General features: G+C 41.7%; 1 protein-coding gene across 14 annotated transcripts in view; it reads right to left on the reverse strand.

The window, feature by feature from the left end:
• Positions 1-7,531: 7,531 nt before the first annotated feature.
• Positions 7,532-14,833, reverse strand: part of wnk2 (WNK lysine deficient protein kinase 2) — a 41,832-nt gene continuing 34,530 nt past the window's right edge. For all 14 annotated transcript variants that reach the window (XM_078946943.1, XM_078946945.1, XM_078946944.1 and 11 more), the window contains one exon: positions 7,532-9,611. In XM_078946943.1, the coding sequence (XP_078803069.1) occupies positions 9,315-9,611 (297 nt within the window). In that variant the 3' untranslated portion in view covers positions 7,532-9,314. The remainder of the gene's footprint in view (positions 9,612-14,833) is intronic.

The following is a 14,833-nucleotide window of genomic DNA, read 5'->3' on the forward strand; positions in this document are numbered from 1 at the left end:
TCTCTCTCTTTAAACATCCCACCCCCGCATTACCCACCCCTTCACACACAAAAATGTCTGCAGCTAAAACCAGATTTGGGAAAATGCATTCCTCTGCATAGTGACGAATTAAGTGTCACAATTGAGGGAAATAGGTTCTGTAGAGATTATCTTTTAAACCGATTATGCTCCTAAGAAGTATTAAAATAAAGTCCACAAACAAACTGAACACTTTCCCGTAAATCAGCTCTCTCTGTGCCGAACTGTTGACATGACATTGATTGTGTAACTTGAATAATGTACCAGAACTTTGGCACCCACAACTTTCCCTCAAACAAAAACAGCAGAAGTGTAAAAATCTCAAGAAAAACCAGCACAGCCATATTTTTGTTGTCAAGCAAAAATTTATTTTTATATCTTCAGGTATGTACAGCTTTATCTGATCTTTTAAAGGTCAGGCGAGGGCCCATAGAACAGATGATGCAGCAGGCCAAAACAATAATACATTTAGCTTTTATTGCAAATGCAAAAGAGATTAAGACAAAAGCTGCGCTGTAACGCTAAAAAATAACTGCATAGGAGATGTGCAAACTAAAAATCCTTTATCCTAAAATAAACTCTATCCATATCACAATAACAAAAGAACATTTTCTCACTGCACTCATGGAACATTGTTATTTCAATTTGACCTATTTAAAAAAAAAGGTTATTTTGTAGCTTGATAACAAACTTTATCAATTCTAAAACCTAATGGTCAGTTAAGCTGGTCTACCTTAGAACATAAATTCAAAATGTGGATATTATGGCTTATTTTTCTTTTCATGGTGAAACAATTTGAAACATGTTTCTAATTGTTTTAGCTTCTAAAACTAAATTACCAAACTGCCAAATTTAAAACAATTAAAAATTGTTGCTTCTCTAAATATATTGAGATATCAAATTCTTGATGGGGAATGCAAACTGTTCAAGGGCCAGATTCTTGTGATAAGAAATAAATATTCCTGATTTAAAAGTGTATAGCATACTTAAAGAAAGTACAATGATGTTATTTACAGCTTTAAATTACTCCACAACCTTCACAGTCAGCCATCCAACAATCTCTCAAAATCACATAAAGGCAACCATAAATAAAGCTACAGATTACTCGTGTGAGAGTTTTAGAATTTCGATTGGTGTTGTGGGTCTTTAGTCCTTACATGAAAATCACATCCACCTGTGAACATTCAGATTATTCGTGTTGTGTTATGCAGGCTGTGATGCAGGTGGCAGTGCAACTCCCAATGACTTTAGTGAGCAAAGGAAAAACCTTAGACCAAGCGCATGAGGTCCTTTACAATCTTTGATTTAGTTTTTTAGTATTAGGTTTAAATCATGTTTTGTTTTTGCATGAAACAATGGTCCTTATTGTGGACTCATCGCTCCGTATGTAGAACATCCAGTGTCTGCTTTAGGTCTAAATGCTTTTCTTCAAATAACCAAAATTGCAGATCAAGGCACTCACAAAGGCATTTTTGCACCGGAAGATAAAATTCAAGTTCATTCAAATTCCTCAAAAGATAATTCAAGCATTTGTGCTGGAAGCATTTCATCAGAGAAGAACCAAACCTATCCTTGATTGACATGAGAGAGCAGACGAACGCAACGGGTCCTAATGACCATGAGGTCAAGTCTTCACAGTGATGGCATGATTCATAAGGTGTTGCTTTAAGACACATAGCTGCAGCACCGGTCTATGAATTAACTAGTGTTACAAATACACAAGGCTATTTACAAACTAATATCCATTTCTATGTACAAAGGGCATTATCAGTGAAGGAAAAGAGGAACAAACTAAACATAGTAATCAATGATACACTATGTACATTCATTAACTGGTAATGTATAAGCCCAAAGAACAGAACTGTAGATTTTCAAGTCTGAATGAGCTAACTATAACTGTTAATAGCATTAGATTTCACCAGAGTATTTCCTATATTATGAGGATGAGGTATGTTGACTAAAATCAAAAAAATGATGAAAATGATCATATTAATAATGCAATATGTATGAATTATGTACACATGGTAACTTACATGCTGGCTACATATATACACTATATCCACATGGTTCTGACCAAAGCTTTAAGTACATTTTTGGAAACAGCTGCACATCTCCAGGACCTGGAGGCGGGCAGCCAGGATTGTAGCCAACCCCTCTCATCCAGGATATAATCTCTTTCGGCCCCTCCCTTCTGGCAAGAGGCTCCGGTCCATCAGGACCAGGACCTCGCGCCACAAGAACAGCTTCTTCCCCACTGCAGCCAGCCTGCTGAACAGAACCCCAACTCCCCCAGGTGACCCCCCCCCCCCGCCCACCAAAGGACTGTCGGTGCCACTTACAGGCCCCACCATCCCAGCCCATCTGTGCTCCCACTTTAATTCACCTTACTCTACTGTATATAGTGTGTTGTTGTTGTTAACTTAATTTTTAACTTATTCTTAATTGCACTATACACCAAGTCAAATTCCTCGTTTTGTAAAGTGCGCTCTACTGAACCTGGCAATAAAACTTTTTCTGATTTCTGATTCTATTAATCATTGTTTTTTATTCATTCAAAATGCAATTAAATCAATATTTTATCTTTTTTCTTTTCCTTTTTCTTTTTTTTTATCTCTTATATCCTTTTTTATAATCAATGTTTGAACTTCTTTTCCTTTCTATTGTCATGGTTTCAGTTTGTTGTCTTGTTTTTCGCTTTAGTTCTTGTTCTGTCTTGTTTGGTTCTGTTTCCTGTTTTATTTTGAAAGGTTTCCTGTCTTGTCATGTTTCTTGAGTTTTACTTCCTTTGGTCCCCATCTGCCCTAATCGTGTTCACCTGTGTCTTGTCTGCCCTGTCTGTATATAAGTCTTGTCTCTGCCTTCCTCCTGTGCTGGTCCATTAACTTCTGCTCATGTTGATCACGTCTTCTTGTCTGGCGTCCATGTCCCTTGCCATGCCACAGTAAGTTTTTGTTTTTAGTTTTGTCATCCTGCTCTGCAGCGCTTTTTGTTAGTTAAATAAACCCACTTGCCCTGAACCCGTTTGCCTCCCGTCTCTGCGCCTGGGTCCTACCTGCTCTCGAGCCTCCCCCCCACACGACATCTATACATCCAATGAAATTAAACTACAAATCAACAAACACAACTGATAACAAATGTCTCTAAAAAATGATGTGTATATTTGCAGAACCTTAAAAACACCAAACAAATAACAAATGCTTCCCAAATAAAGCACAAAAAATGGAACACAAAATGTAAAACCCAAGTTAGAAATTGCAATTTGAAAAAGATACTTTTTTCAGCAGCTTTTCAAAATCAATCACCAATTCTACTCTTCTGTGGATGAAACAAAGAACTCCAGAACAATGAAGCCATTTCTCTAAGTCTCTCTCACCTTCAGTTTTAAACAAGGTCTGTGAAAATCCACCATACATTGGTCACATGAACTCAGAGACCTGCTAAAAGTGCACAATTGTAAAAGCTCTTTTATATAGACAACTGTTTGTTTGCTTAGAGCTCTAAATATAAAAAAAAATGCTTTTCTATCACCTAGACACAGATGGAGAACCATATCAACTGGATTAATAACAGGGTGGCATGTTTAGGTTTAAACTTACATCAATAGACAACATGAAGCTGTCCATCACATTTTTGACCTAAACATGTAAACACATCCTTGGCTCTGCGGTTAGGAAATGGTATTTGGGAATCTCTTTATACCAGGAGCCAGCCTGGCCATTGGAACATCGCCACAGTGCCCATCCAGACTGGGACAGCAACGGGGTCCACTTCAGAGCCGTGAGCTGCTGTGTTTAACTCCAGCTGTCCCAGCAAGGGAGACAACTGCAGCAACATCCACTGACCAAGCTGACAAGCCCTGGCAGAAAAGATCCCCACAAGAAAAACACTGGCTCAGGCAGGCTGGTCAAAAAAAAATAGTTTTGCCATTGTCTTGCAGCTCGCAGATCAAGTGGTTTAGTTTTCCAGTAATGTCAGTCAAGAATGCAAGTTCAGATTCACAATGTTCATATTCACCATATTCAACAGACATCTCCTCCAATAGCACCTTAAAAATCCTGTGCTGTTTTGCTTTGCAGCTGAGGTTGTCTACGATTTTCAGAATAAGAGTCATTATATGTCCAGAGCCAATCACTTCTGCACATAAGGCGTGCTGGTGAATGAAGCAGCAGTAATGCAGACATTTTGGAAAGTCTGGGTCAGCTTTACAGTGAGTGATGAAACCTGTTTGTCTATTGATCATAGCAGGAGTCCCATCTGCAGTCACTGCTACCAGCTTTTCGAATTGTACCTTTTTCTGCACAAAAACTCCTTCACCGTGTTATACATTTCAACTCCTCTTGTAGTTGTCTGTTAGGGCAGATGTGTCAGGAGTTCTTCTCTTGTGGAAACCAAAAGCTATGCTGTACTGTTGCCGTCCACAGACTCATCACACTGGACGTTAACCACCTGCACTTTGCAAGATCCCGGTCCAGCTAATTGGCCAAGTTATCAGACATAGCTGACACTCATCTAGACATTGTAGTGGAAATTGAATGAGTTCTATTGTTCTCATCCTTAGGGACAGTGATAGCAATTATCATCATTGCTTGAATTTTTTTCATGCTATATGCAAAAGTCTTTGTCCCTTAAAGCAACAGATTACAGCCCCCCCCCAGGCTGCTGTCGTATTAACAATAGCTTGGAGCTCCAGAATGGACAAGAAAAAACGACGAGAATGGCTCGAGCAGGGCGTTGCTCACGGGGCGGTCGCTCGTGCCATGCGGTCGCACGTGCTCGGGCCCGCTAAATGCTACTTGTAGCTTTAATTATTATTCTTTTTCTTCCGACGGAAGAGTCGCCTTTTTGAGGCCTTTAACATACCCCAAAACTCACCAAATTTGGCACACACATCAGGAGTCGCGAAAAATTTCGTATTTTACAGGAGATTGGCATGGGCGCACAAAAACGGCTCGACAGCGCCACCTACAGTGACATTTGTCCCGAGCCCCCGCATATGCTTTGACATACAAGCTTGATTTTTTCAGGACATGTTCATCAGATGGAAACCTACAAAAAAGTCTCTTGGTACCAAGCTGTCAGTCGCACAGGAAGTCTGCTATATTGGTGTCAATATGTCATTTTTGCTCTATTTTGGACATTTGTAGGCCTCCTTCTAGAACGAACTCCTCCTAGAGATTTATGAATAATGACTCCAAACTTTGGTTTTGTAAACTAGACCCATGTCCGATGTTAAATTGCGAAGCTTTAAAGGTATTACGGATGTTTGTGACCGTGGCGGCGCGTCGAACTTGGAGGTCATTTTGAAAACACGCCATGAAAAGAAAAATGGCCATTACTCAGCCATGCAAAATCCAATCTGATCCAAAGTTGATATGCATGATTGTAGTCTGACTCTGAACACATCTGCAGTGGAAGAATCTGGAACAAGTGTAGCGCCACCTGCTGGCAGCAGGAAATGACATGTTTGACTTGGAGCATCACTGCTCCAAGTAGGATGAGCCGACACACCTCAAAATGATGTCCATCTGTTGAAAAGCCATTGAAGTTTACTCTGATAAAAAGCCATAACTTTGAACGCAGGGGTGTGGTCGTGACAGAGCGGCGAAGTTGGGCGTCTCGCTGTGCACACAAAAGTTGCTCTCACGTGCACATTCCTTGTCCAATCTCACTGAAATTCAATGGAGGTAATGAGGCTTCCATTCTGAACCAATGGATATGACAATCTTGGACGAACTCCACAGCGCCACCTAGATATTGACAAATACATTTTATGTCACATTCTGACCTATCTTTTCTCTGCGCTTCGTCCGACGTGCATGAAATTAAAACTGGAGATACTCAGAAAGGTCCTCTCTCATCATCTAAAATTTCATGGGTGTACATCTGACTGTGCCTTCATAAGGCCCCCCCAAACAGGAAGTGGTCAATTGCACTTACTCATAAAACAAAGCTTCATAGCAAATCAGCCGTTTGTCTCAGGAAGCTGAGATTTCAGAGTTAGATGCCTCTTACAAATCTCCAACTTTGATAGATAGCACTATAGGGTCTACGAGAAACTTCATACCGGTGTTTTTCCTATGCAATTTTGGACTGAACAAAGATTTTTAGCATAAATTCTGTTTAGGTTATCAGCACCAAGAATTCAACTTTCATAGGCATTTATGTGCTACTGCTTCCTAAAAAAATTCAGAATGATTGAAGTTACAGGTGAACTTTTAGACAGCATTTCATCCAAAAAGGTCCGAAAACGTCTTTTTAGGCAAAACTGCAAACACCTATTTTTTTGCATAACTTATCTTTGAAATATCAACACAAAAAAATTAAAAACGGTAGGGATCTGTGTTTGCTGCCTTCCATATTTTTTTCAGACTTAAAAGTGTAACAGATGATTTATAAAAAATTACAGCCCCCCCCCAGGCTGCTGTCGTAATAACAATTGCTTGGAGCTCCAGAATGGACAAGAAAAAACGACGAGAATGGCTCGAGCAGGGCGTTGCTCACGGGGCGGTCGCTCGTGCCATGCGGTCGCACATGCTCGGGCCCGCTAAATGCTACTTGTAGCTTTAATTATGATTTGTGCTTTGTGGTTGAGATTAAGATCCAGTGGGATTACACCAAATATTGCAGAAATTAGAGAAGGTTTTATAGGCCTTTGTAAAACATCTGAAAATACTTTAAATATTGACTGCCAGAAGCAACTTAATTTTACAAACGACCAAAACATATGTGAGGTGGTGGCCGTTGATTGTTAACATCGATCACAAACTGGATTAATATCTGGAATGAATTTTGTAAGTTTTGCTTTAGACCAATGGAGTCTATGTACAAGTTTAATTTGAGTAATCCTGTGACGTGAGCAATTTGCGTTTTCATTTTTGCCTTTGTATTTTTCATTTCAAACACAGAGTTAACCATCGAGAAATCTAATTTTTTAACAGATCATTATAAAACATGTATGTTTCTATGTATCCTATCTAAAGCCTGGTCATACCTGGTTCGGTTGTGTGACAGCAGAAGCCAGCAGCAGCCCAAAGACGGTGAGTCCCACCACCGCTCTCCCCATGATGCTTCAGAGCCTAGTGAGACCCAGGCAGCTGCAGCTGGACTTTAAACACCTGACCAGTATCTTCGAGGACCAAAGTCAAACCTCTCTCTCTCTTTAAACATCCCACCCCCGCATTACCCACCCCTTCACACACAAAAATGTCTGCAGCTAAAACCAGATTTGGGAAAATGCATTCCTCTGCATAGTGACGAATTAAGTGTCACAATTGAGGGAAATAGGTTCTGTAGAGATTATCTTTTAAACCGATTATGCTCCTAAGAAGTATTAAAATAAAGTCCACAAACAAACTGAACACTTTCCCGTAAATCAGCTCTCTCTGTGCCGAACTGTTGACATGACATTGATTGTGTAACTTGAATAATGTACCAGAACTTTGGCACCCACAACTTTCCCTCAAACAAAAACAGCAGAAGTGTAAAAATCTCAAGAAAAACCAGCACAGCCATATTTTTGTTGTCAAGCAAAAATTTATTTTTATATCTTCAGGTATGTACAGCTTTATCTGATCTTTTAAAGGTCAGGCGAGGGCCCATAGAACAGATGATGCAGCAGGCCAAAACAATAATACATTTAGCTTTTATTGCAAATGCAAAAGAGATTAAGACAAAAGCTGTGCTGTAACGCTAAAAAATAACTGCATAGGAGATGTGCAAACTAAAAATCCTTTATCCTAAAATAAACTCTATCCATATCACAATAACAAAAGAACATTTTCTCACTGCACTCATGGAACATTGTTATTTCAATTTGACCTATTTAAAAAAAAAGGTTATTTTGTAGCTTGATAACAAACTTTATCAATTCTAAAACCTAATGGTCAGTTAAGCTGGTCTACCTTAGAACATAAATTCAAAATGTGGATATTATGGCTTATTTTTCTTTTCATGGTGAAACAATTTGAAACATGTTTCTAATTGTTTTAGCTTCTAAAACTAAATTACCAAACTGCCAAATTTAAAACAATTAAAAATTGTTGCTTCTCTAAATATATTGAGATATCAAATTCTTGATGGGGAATGCAAACTGTTCAAGGGCCAGATTCTTGTGATAAGAAATAAATATTCCTGATTTAAAAGTGTATAGCATACTTAAAGAAAGTACAATGATGTTATTTACAGCTTTAAATTACTCCACAACCTTCACAGTCAGCCATCCAACAATCTCTCAAAATCACATAAAGGCAACCATAAATAAAGCTACAGATTACTCGTGTGAGAGTTTTAGAATTTCGATTGGTGTTGTGGGTCTTTAGTCCTTACATGAAAATCACATCCACCTGTGAACATTCAGATTATTCGTGTTGTGTTATGCAGGCTGTGATGCAGGTGGCAGTGCAACTCCCAATGACTTTAGTGAGCAAAGGAAAAACCTTAGACCAAGCGCATGAGGTCCTTTACAATCTTTGATTTAGTTTTTTAGTATTAGGTTTAAATCATGTTTTGTTTTTGCATGAAACAATGGTCCTTATTGTGGACTCATCGCTCCGTATGTAGAACATCCAGTGTCTGCTTTAGGTCTAAATGCTTTTCTTCAAATAACCAAAATTGCAGATCAAGGCACTCACAAAGGCATTTTTGCACCGGAAGATAAAATTCAAGTTCATTCAAATTCCTCAAAAGATAATTCAAGCATTTGTGCTGGAAGCATTTCATCAGAGAAGAACCAAACCTATCCTTGATTGACATGAGAGAGCAGACGAACGCAACGGGTCCTAATGACCATGAGGTCAAGTCTTCACAGTGATGGCATGATTCATAAGGTGTTGCTTTAAGACACATAGCTGCAGCACCGGTCTATGAATTAACTAGTGTTACAAATACACAAGGCTATTTACAAACTAATATCCATTTCTATGTACAAAGGGCATTATCAGTGAAGGAAAAGAGGAACAAACTAAACATAGTAATCAATGATACACTATGTACATTCATTAACTGGTAATGTATAAGCCCAAAGAACAGAACTGTAGATTTTCAAGTCTGAATGAGCTAACTATAACTGTTAATAGCATTAGATTTCACCAGAGTATTTCCTATATTATGAGGATGAGGTATGTTGACTAAAATCAAAAAAATGATGAAAATGATCATATTAATAATGCAATATGTATGAATTATGTACACATGGTAACTTACATGCTGGCTACATATATACACTATATCCACATGGTTCTGACCAAAGCTTTAAGTACATTTTTGGAAACAGAGTGGAAGACACGGCACTGTTCAGACTAGAGAGTCCTCGCCTTGGGGTCAGTTAGAGACTGCAGGGAAGCTGGATTAGGGCAGCAGGCATCGTGACCTAAGGGCATTGCAGGAAAGGTAAAGACCTCGGAAGGATTAGGAAAGTTGAAGCCAGACCACTGGTTGAAAGACAAAGGAGAGGCCATGAATGGAGCAGGAGACTGTGGATGAAAAATGTGGTGCGGTCCTGGGGAGGGGATGGTCATCACTGCAGACCCTGGGCTGTCGGACCATGGCTGTGGCACACTGTAGGTTCCTGCTTGCAGAGAGGTCCATGGTGACATCTAAAAGGCAAAGATTTCATGTAAAAACAGAGTTTTACACAACATTTAAAGTCAACAGTTCATGAAAAACTATTTCAATCCAAATTTTGTCAGCAGGATGTCTAATTTTTCTGGCTTGTGCAAACATCTGCTGTAACATGTTTATTCACATCGACCAATGGGAAAACAGAACTTTGTAGTGTAAAGTTCGTCAGAGAAATATTGGTGCAGCTGTGTCTGCTCTTTTGCTAGTTTTCTTGTTGACACAATGCTCTGCTCTTTTGATCACACTTCAAGACTCCACAGTCAGGGAACTATCATGAAAAACAATGCCAATGTGTTGCAGATTACTTCACCAAAAAGTCCATATTTCATTTTAAAAACCTATTTTATATTCTTAATGTAAACATATTTAAATAATGTATTAAGTAGGCTCGTGAGAGGCTTAATTTCACCTCTCATGTAGATCTTAAAAAAGTTGGTACTGGGACAACAAGGGGCTAAAAAGAGCAAATAATTAAAAAAAAAAATTCACCTGGTAGTAATAACTAATAATTGAGTTCAGGGGTCTGCAACCTGGAGCTTTGGAGCCACATGTGGTTCTTTTACCCCTCTATTGTGGCTCTCTGGTTTAAGAAAAACAAAACGTTTTTACATTTAAAAAGTCCCATATTTTGAACTAAACAGTCAGATAAGACAAACCTTATTCAACGTATTCACAAACAATTGAGGGAAATCTGCAAGGCTCCCGAATATGGTACCCATAATGCCTCATCGTTTACCAAAGTCGTCCTAAAACATTTTGACAGATTTTAAGCGTCATGTAACATTAAAAATCAATTGTAGGTCAGTAGTTAAAACATTAATCCACATTTAAGGCACACTAGAATAGATTATAAAGCAGATCAACTATTTTTTTTAAAGAAATTCAAGGTTTTTAAGTGTGACTTGTGCTCAAAAAAAACGACTATGGTCACTTGATTAGCTTTAAATCAATTTCAGTTACATTTATGAATTTCTGGCTGAGATGCAACACTTCCGGTAAAATAAACTGTATAGTTATTTTTATCACTGTTAAAATCACACTACTACTATAATTTCTGCATTGAGATGGTTCGATACGGTAAGAAGTAATGTAAAGCACTGTCAAAAGTTATAAACAATTTCTTTTTTTAAAAATGGCTATTTTTTCTTTATACTCTTGCTTTATTCAAGCAAAAAAAATTAATTTATATTTATCATATTAGTTAAAATAGCATGAATACAAGTCTATGTCTTTTTTTTCTAATGAGTGAAACAAAATTTTGTAACTGCTGCTGCTGGGTTGTGGTCGGTAAGCAATCAAGACCCCTGATTTACTCAATTGTTATCAGGTCTCTGGGATGACCTGCAATTAAAAGGGGTAATCATAGAGTCTTGAAATTATTAAATTATTCTATAAAAAGCAGTTTTTAGATATCCATTGGAGTTGGTTTCAAAATCTTATATTAGTTTACCAGACCTATGCTTACATGCCCCCAGCCATTCAGAAAGAGCTAAGAACCTTTGTGTTCAAACCCAACTAACACAACCTAAGTCACTGCAGGAGGCCCTGGAGCTGGCCAGAGAGAGAGAGATGCTACGGACGCCCTCCTCCAGAGTAGATTCTGAGGCCCCTCTGGAGGTTAGAGCTGCAAGTGTATCAGAGGCTAACACCAGGGGGCCTGCATGGGCAGAGGAGCTGACTTCAACTAGTGAGAGCTGTGAGCCTGAGGAAGAACAGGCCTCCACGACCCACCGCCAAAGTGACTGGAGCTAATCTGGAACCTGCTGGGGTTGTGGGAAACCTCAGAAATTCGTGACTGCCTTCACAACCAGGAAAACGGGAACAAGAGGCCCGCATAAGCGGGACAATGCGGTACAACATCCCGATTGGGGCTGCAGAAAAGGAATGCTGACCATGTCTGGGGCAAAGATGACCAATCTGAGAGACTTGTGACTTTGGGCCGAACCTGGGTCTGTGACTACTCGTTCATAACGATGAGTTTAAATGGAGCATCATGCTTAGCCCTTAGTGGACACGGGATCATCTGCAACATTGGTTACCCCTGCTGTGGTGAGGAATAATAAAGCCACCCTTCCTACCAATGTTAAGCCACAGACTGTTACTGGAGAACGGATTTCTATGAAGGGGGAGGCTGTAGTGACTCTGGAGGTGGGGAATAGTGGATTGAATTGGCCTGTGTGGGTTGCTGACTTGGTAGAATGCATACTAGGCCTTGAGTTTTTGCGGGTCCAAAGCTGTGTTATTGATACCAGAAGAGGAACCCTTGAATTTTCTGATGAACATGTTATCCAGATGATCCGGATTTCCACTAGATCGGGGTTCCATGTGATTCACATCCTGACCACAACGACAAAACCAAGTCTGATTCAGGGGAAGGAAAGAGCTCTGTCCCTATTATATATACAGGTGAGTCATCTGAGCCATTTGCGAATAGAACACCTGCAGACACAGAAAAGCGGTGAGGGATGTATGGAAGAGGAACTGTGAAGGTCTGTCACCTGCAAGAGCTGCCATGGAGTCTTCTGCTAGAGGCTTCCTTAAGCTACAGTCTGCTGCAGGAAAAGCCCTGCTGGAGATGCAACAGACGGGCCTTATTGAGCCCTCCATGAGTCCATGGGCTTCAGCAGTCGTTGTGGTGCCAAAGAAAAACAAAAATTAATGGTGTTTCTGTGTGGACTCTAGAGCTCTTATCAAAGGGACCAGGAAAGACCTGTACCCTCTCCAACGCATCGATGAGATTCTGGATGCAGTAGCAGCATCATCTTGGTTGTCCTCTCCAAAGCAAAACCAAAAACCGCCTTTGTTACTGGTGGGGACCCCTGGCTGTTCAAGGCTTTCGCTTTTGGCCTCTGCAACACCTTAGCCACATTTGAAAGACTGATAGAAAAGGTTTTGATAAACATTCCCCAGAGTGTGTAGTGTATCTAGATGACGTCCTGGTCCACAGCTCTTCATTTACCTCAGCCCTGGAAGCGCTTCATTGAACACATCAGACAGAAATGCTGGTTGGCCCTCAGTTCTGTCGCTCAGCTTGTCTTCGGGGGTTTGGGCTAACAGAGTTCAGCTATTGGCCGAATAAAAAAAATGGGAGGGCTTGGTGCCCGAATTAAAGTTGGGGACAGTTTTTGGGCAAGCTGTATGGCGTTGGTTACAGCCTACAGTAACCAAAATAAAGAACTTTAAAAGAGATTGAGTCACAGTGTATCAGTGTGGAAAGGGACTCTGTTCTTGTTGGTAACAAAATACTTGTGGTCTTCGAGGAAAAAACAAACAAAAGGGAAACCAGCATATTGTCAGCTTTCAGCTGAATAACCATTATTTCTGGGGTGCATAACTTTATTCTGTGTGGGCTGCTCTTCTGTTCTGGAGGAAGTATGAATGTGGAAATTCCCCTAAAATGTCATTTTTTTGATGGTAAATCTTATTTTTTAGTAGGGCAATAAAAAGCACCTGCTGCACTATCACCACAGCATGGTTACAACGTAAAAAAAACAATTTTCCTAACTATTTAGATCAAATGTGAAATAAGCACATTAGGATCTATGTTAATTAAATATGGTTTCTTGTGATTTAAAGCTTCCATATATTTGGGCAAAAGCAAAATTGTATTTGAATTAAAAGCTCTCACACTATCGGTGACCCGCACAGACTCTAAATTTGACATTTGTAGATTGCAGTTATTTAACTAAAAGATCACTTTGTGTATTGTTCAAAATTGATTGTTTTTTTAATCTATGTTCAATCCATTTTTTTTAACATAGATTAAAAAAAAATCTATTTTTAATCTAAGCTGCACGGTTGCGCAGTGGTTAGCGCTCTTGCCTCACAGCAAGAACCGCCTGGGGTACCAATGGGCCAATGGGGGCCTCTCTATTTGGAGTTTGCATGTTCTTATCATGCGTGTTCATGCGTGGGTTTCCTTAACTTCCTACCACCGTCCAAAAACATGCTTCACAGGTTCATTGGTTACTTTAAATTGTGAATGTGAGTGTGCAAGTCCTCTGGGCTTGGGTGTGGGGGTGCGTGGTGGGGGGGTGGGGTGGTGGTCTGGCTTGGCTGGCTGGGGGGGTGGTCCCTTTGCCTGTGCTGGGGGGGGGTTGGCGGGGGGCCCTGCTCGGGGGGGGGGTAGCGGCGCCGGATGGACTGCCCATCTGCACCTGGGGCTGGGATCGGCCCTTCCCTGGCTCTGGGACGGGACGGGACAGCCCTCTCGGGGCCCCCGGTCGCTCTGGGTGTCACCCGCTTTGGCTGCGGGGTCTGGGGTGGGGTGGGGTGGGGGGCTTGTCGGCCCTGTCCTGTGGGGGGGCGTTCAGGGGGGGAGGGGGGGCCCATTATTGGTACGGGTCGGGGGGGCTAACGGGTCGGGGTCTCCGCTGAGGCAATCAGTGGTTGCCTCGGCCAGTTGGCCTCCTCGGTCCCTTCGAGGCCTGACCAGAGCTCCTCTAGGGCCGGCGTCTGGGGGCTGGGGGTGGGGGCCTGGGCTCCGGGGGGGGCGACGCTTTCTGGCTCCTCTCTCTCTGTGTGGGGTGGGTGGTGCCGGGCCTGGGGTGTCGGCGCCTCCGGGGGTGGGGCCCCTGGGCTGGGTGGCCCTGGCCCCTTTGCTGGGGGTGGGCTGGGGGACAGCTGTTTGACCACCGGGGGACAGTCTACCAGCTGTCCCCAACTTACCCCCTTCCTCATATAACCTCATATTAGGGTGAGGGGGTGGGGGGTCTAGCCTGCGATGCGCCTTGGGGGGGGGCTACTTGGGAGTGGCCCCCCTCCTATGGTTGCCGTATGGAGTGGGCCCCCCCTCTTTCGGTTTTATTTGCACCTTAGACATGTAGGGTCCTTGGTAGGGGGGGTGCTTGGACATCACTGCAAGCAAGCAGCAGATGTCCTCCTGGCACCCTACCCGCCAATTTTAACCGCACCTTAGACATTTAGGGCCCCTTGGTGTGGAGGGTGAGGGGACATCACTGTGAGTAATCAGGAGATGTCCCCTTAGTGCCCTACTCGCCAATTTTAACTGCACCCCCCTTAGTACACACACCCCTCCCCCTTCAATATATACATTCAAACATAAACACACACACACATGCACACAAACACCCATACACGCACACACATTTTACAAGGAAGGTGGGACCTGGGTCCATCTGTCCCCTACCCCTTCCCTGGTGGGGGGTGCGGGCCCCTTGGCGATGGCGGCCGTGTC

The sequence above is a fragment of the Oryzias latipes genome, chromosome 5 (genome assembly GCF_053564925.1).
Source record: "Oryzias latipes strain Hd-rR chromosome 5, Olatipes_Hd-rR_3.1".
Lineage (NCBI taxonomy): Eukaryota > Metazoa > Chordata > Actinopteri > Beloniformes > Adrianichthyidae > Oryzias > Oryzias latipes.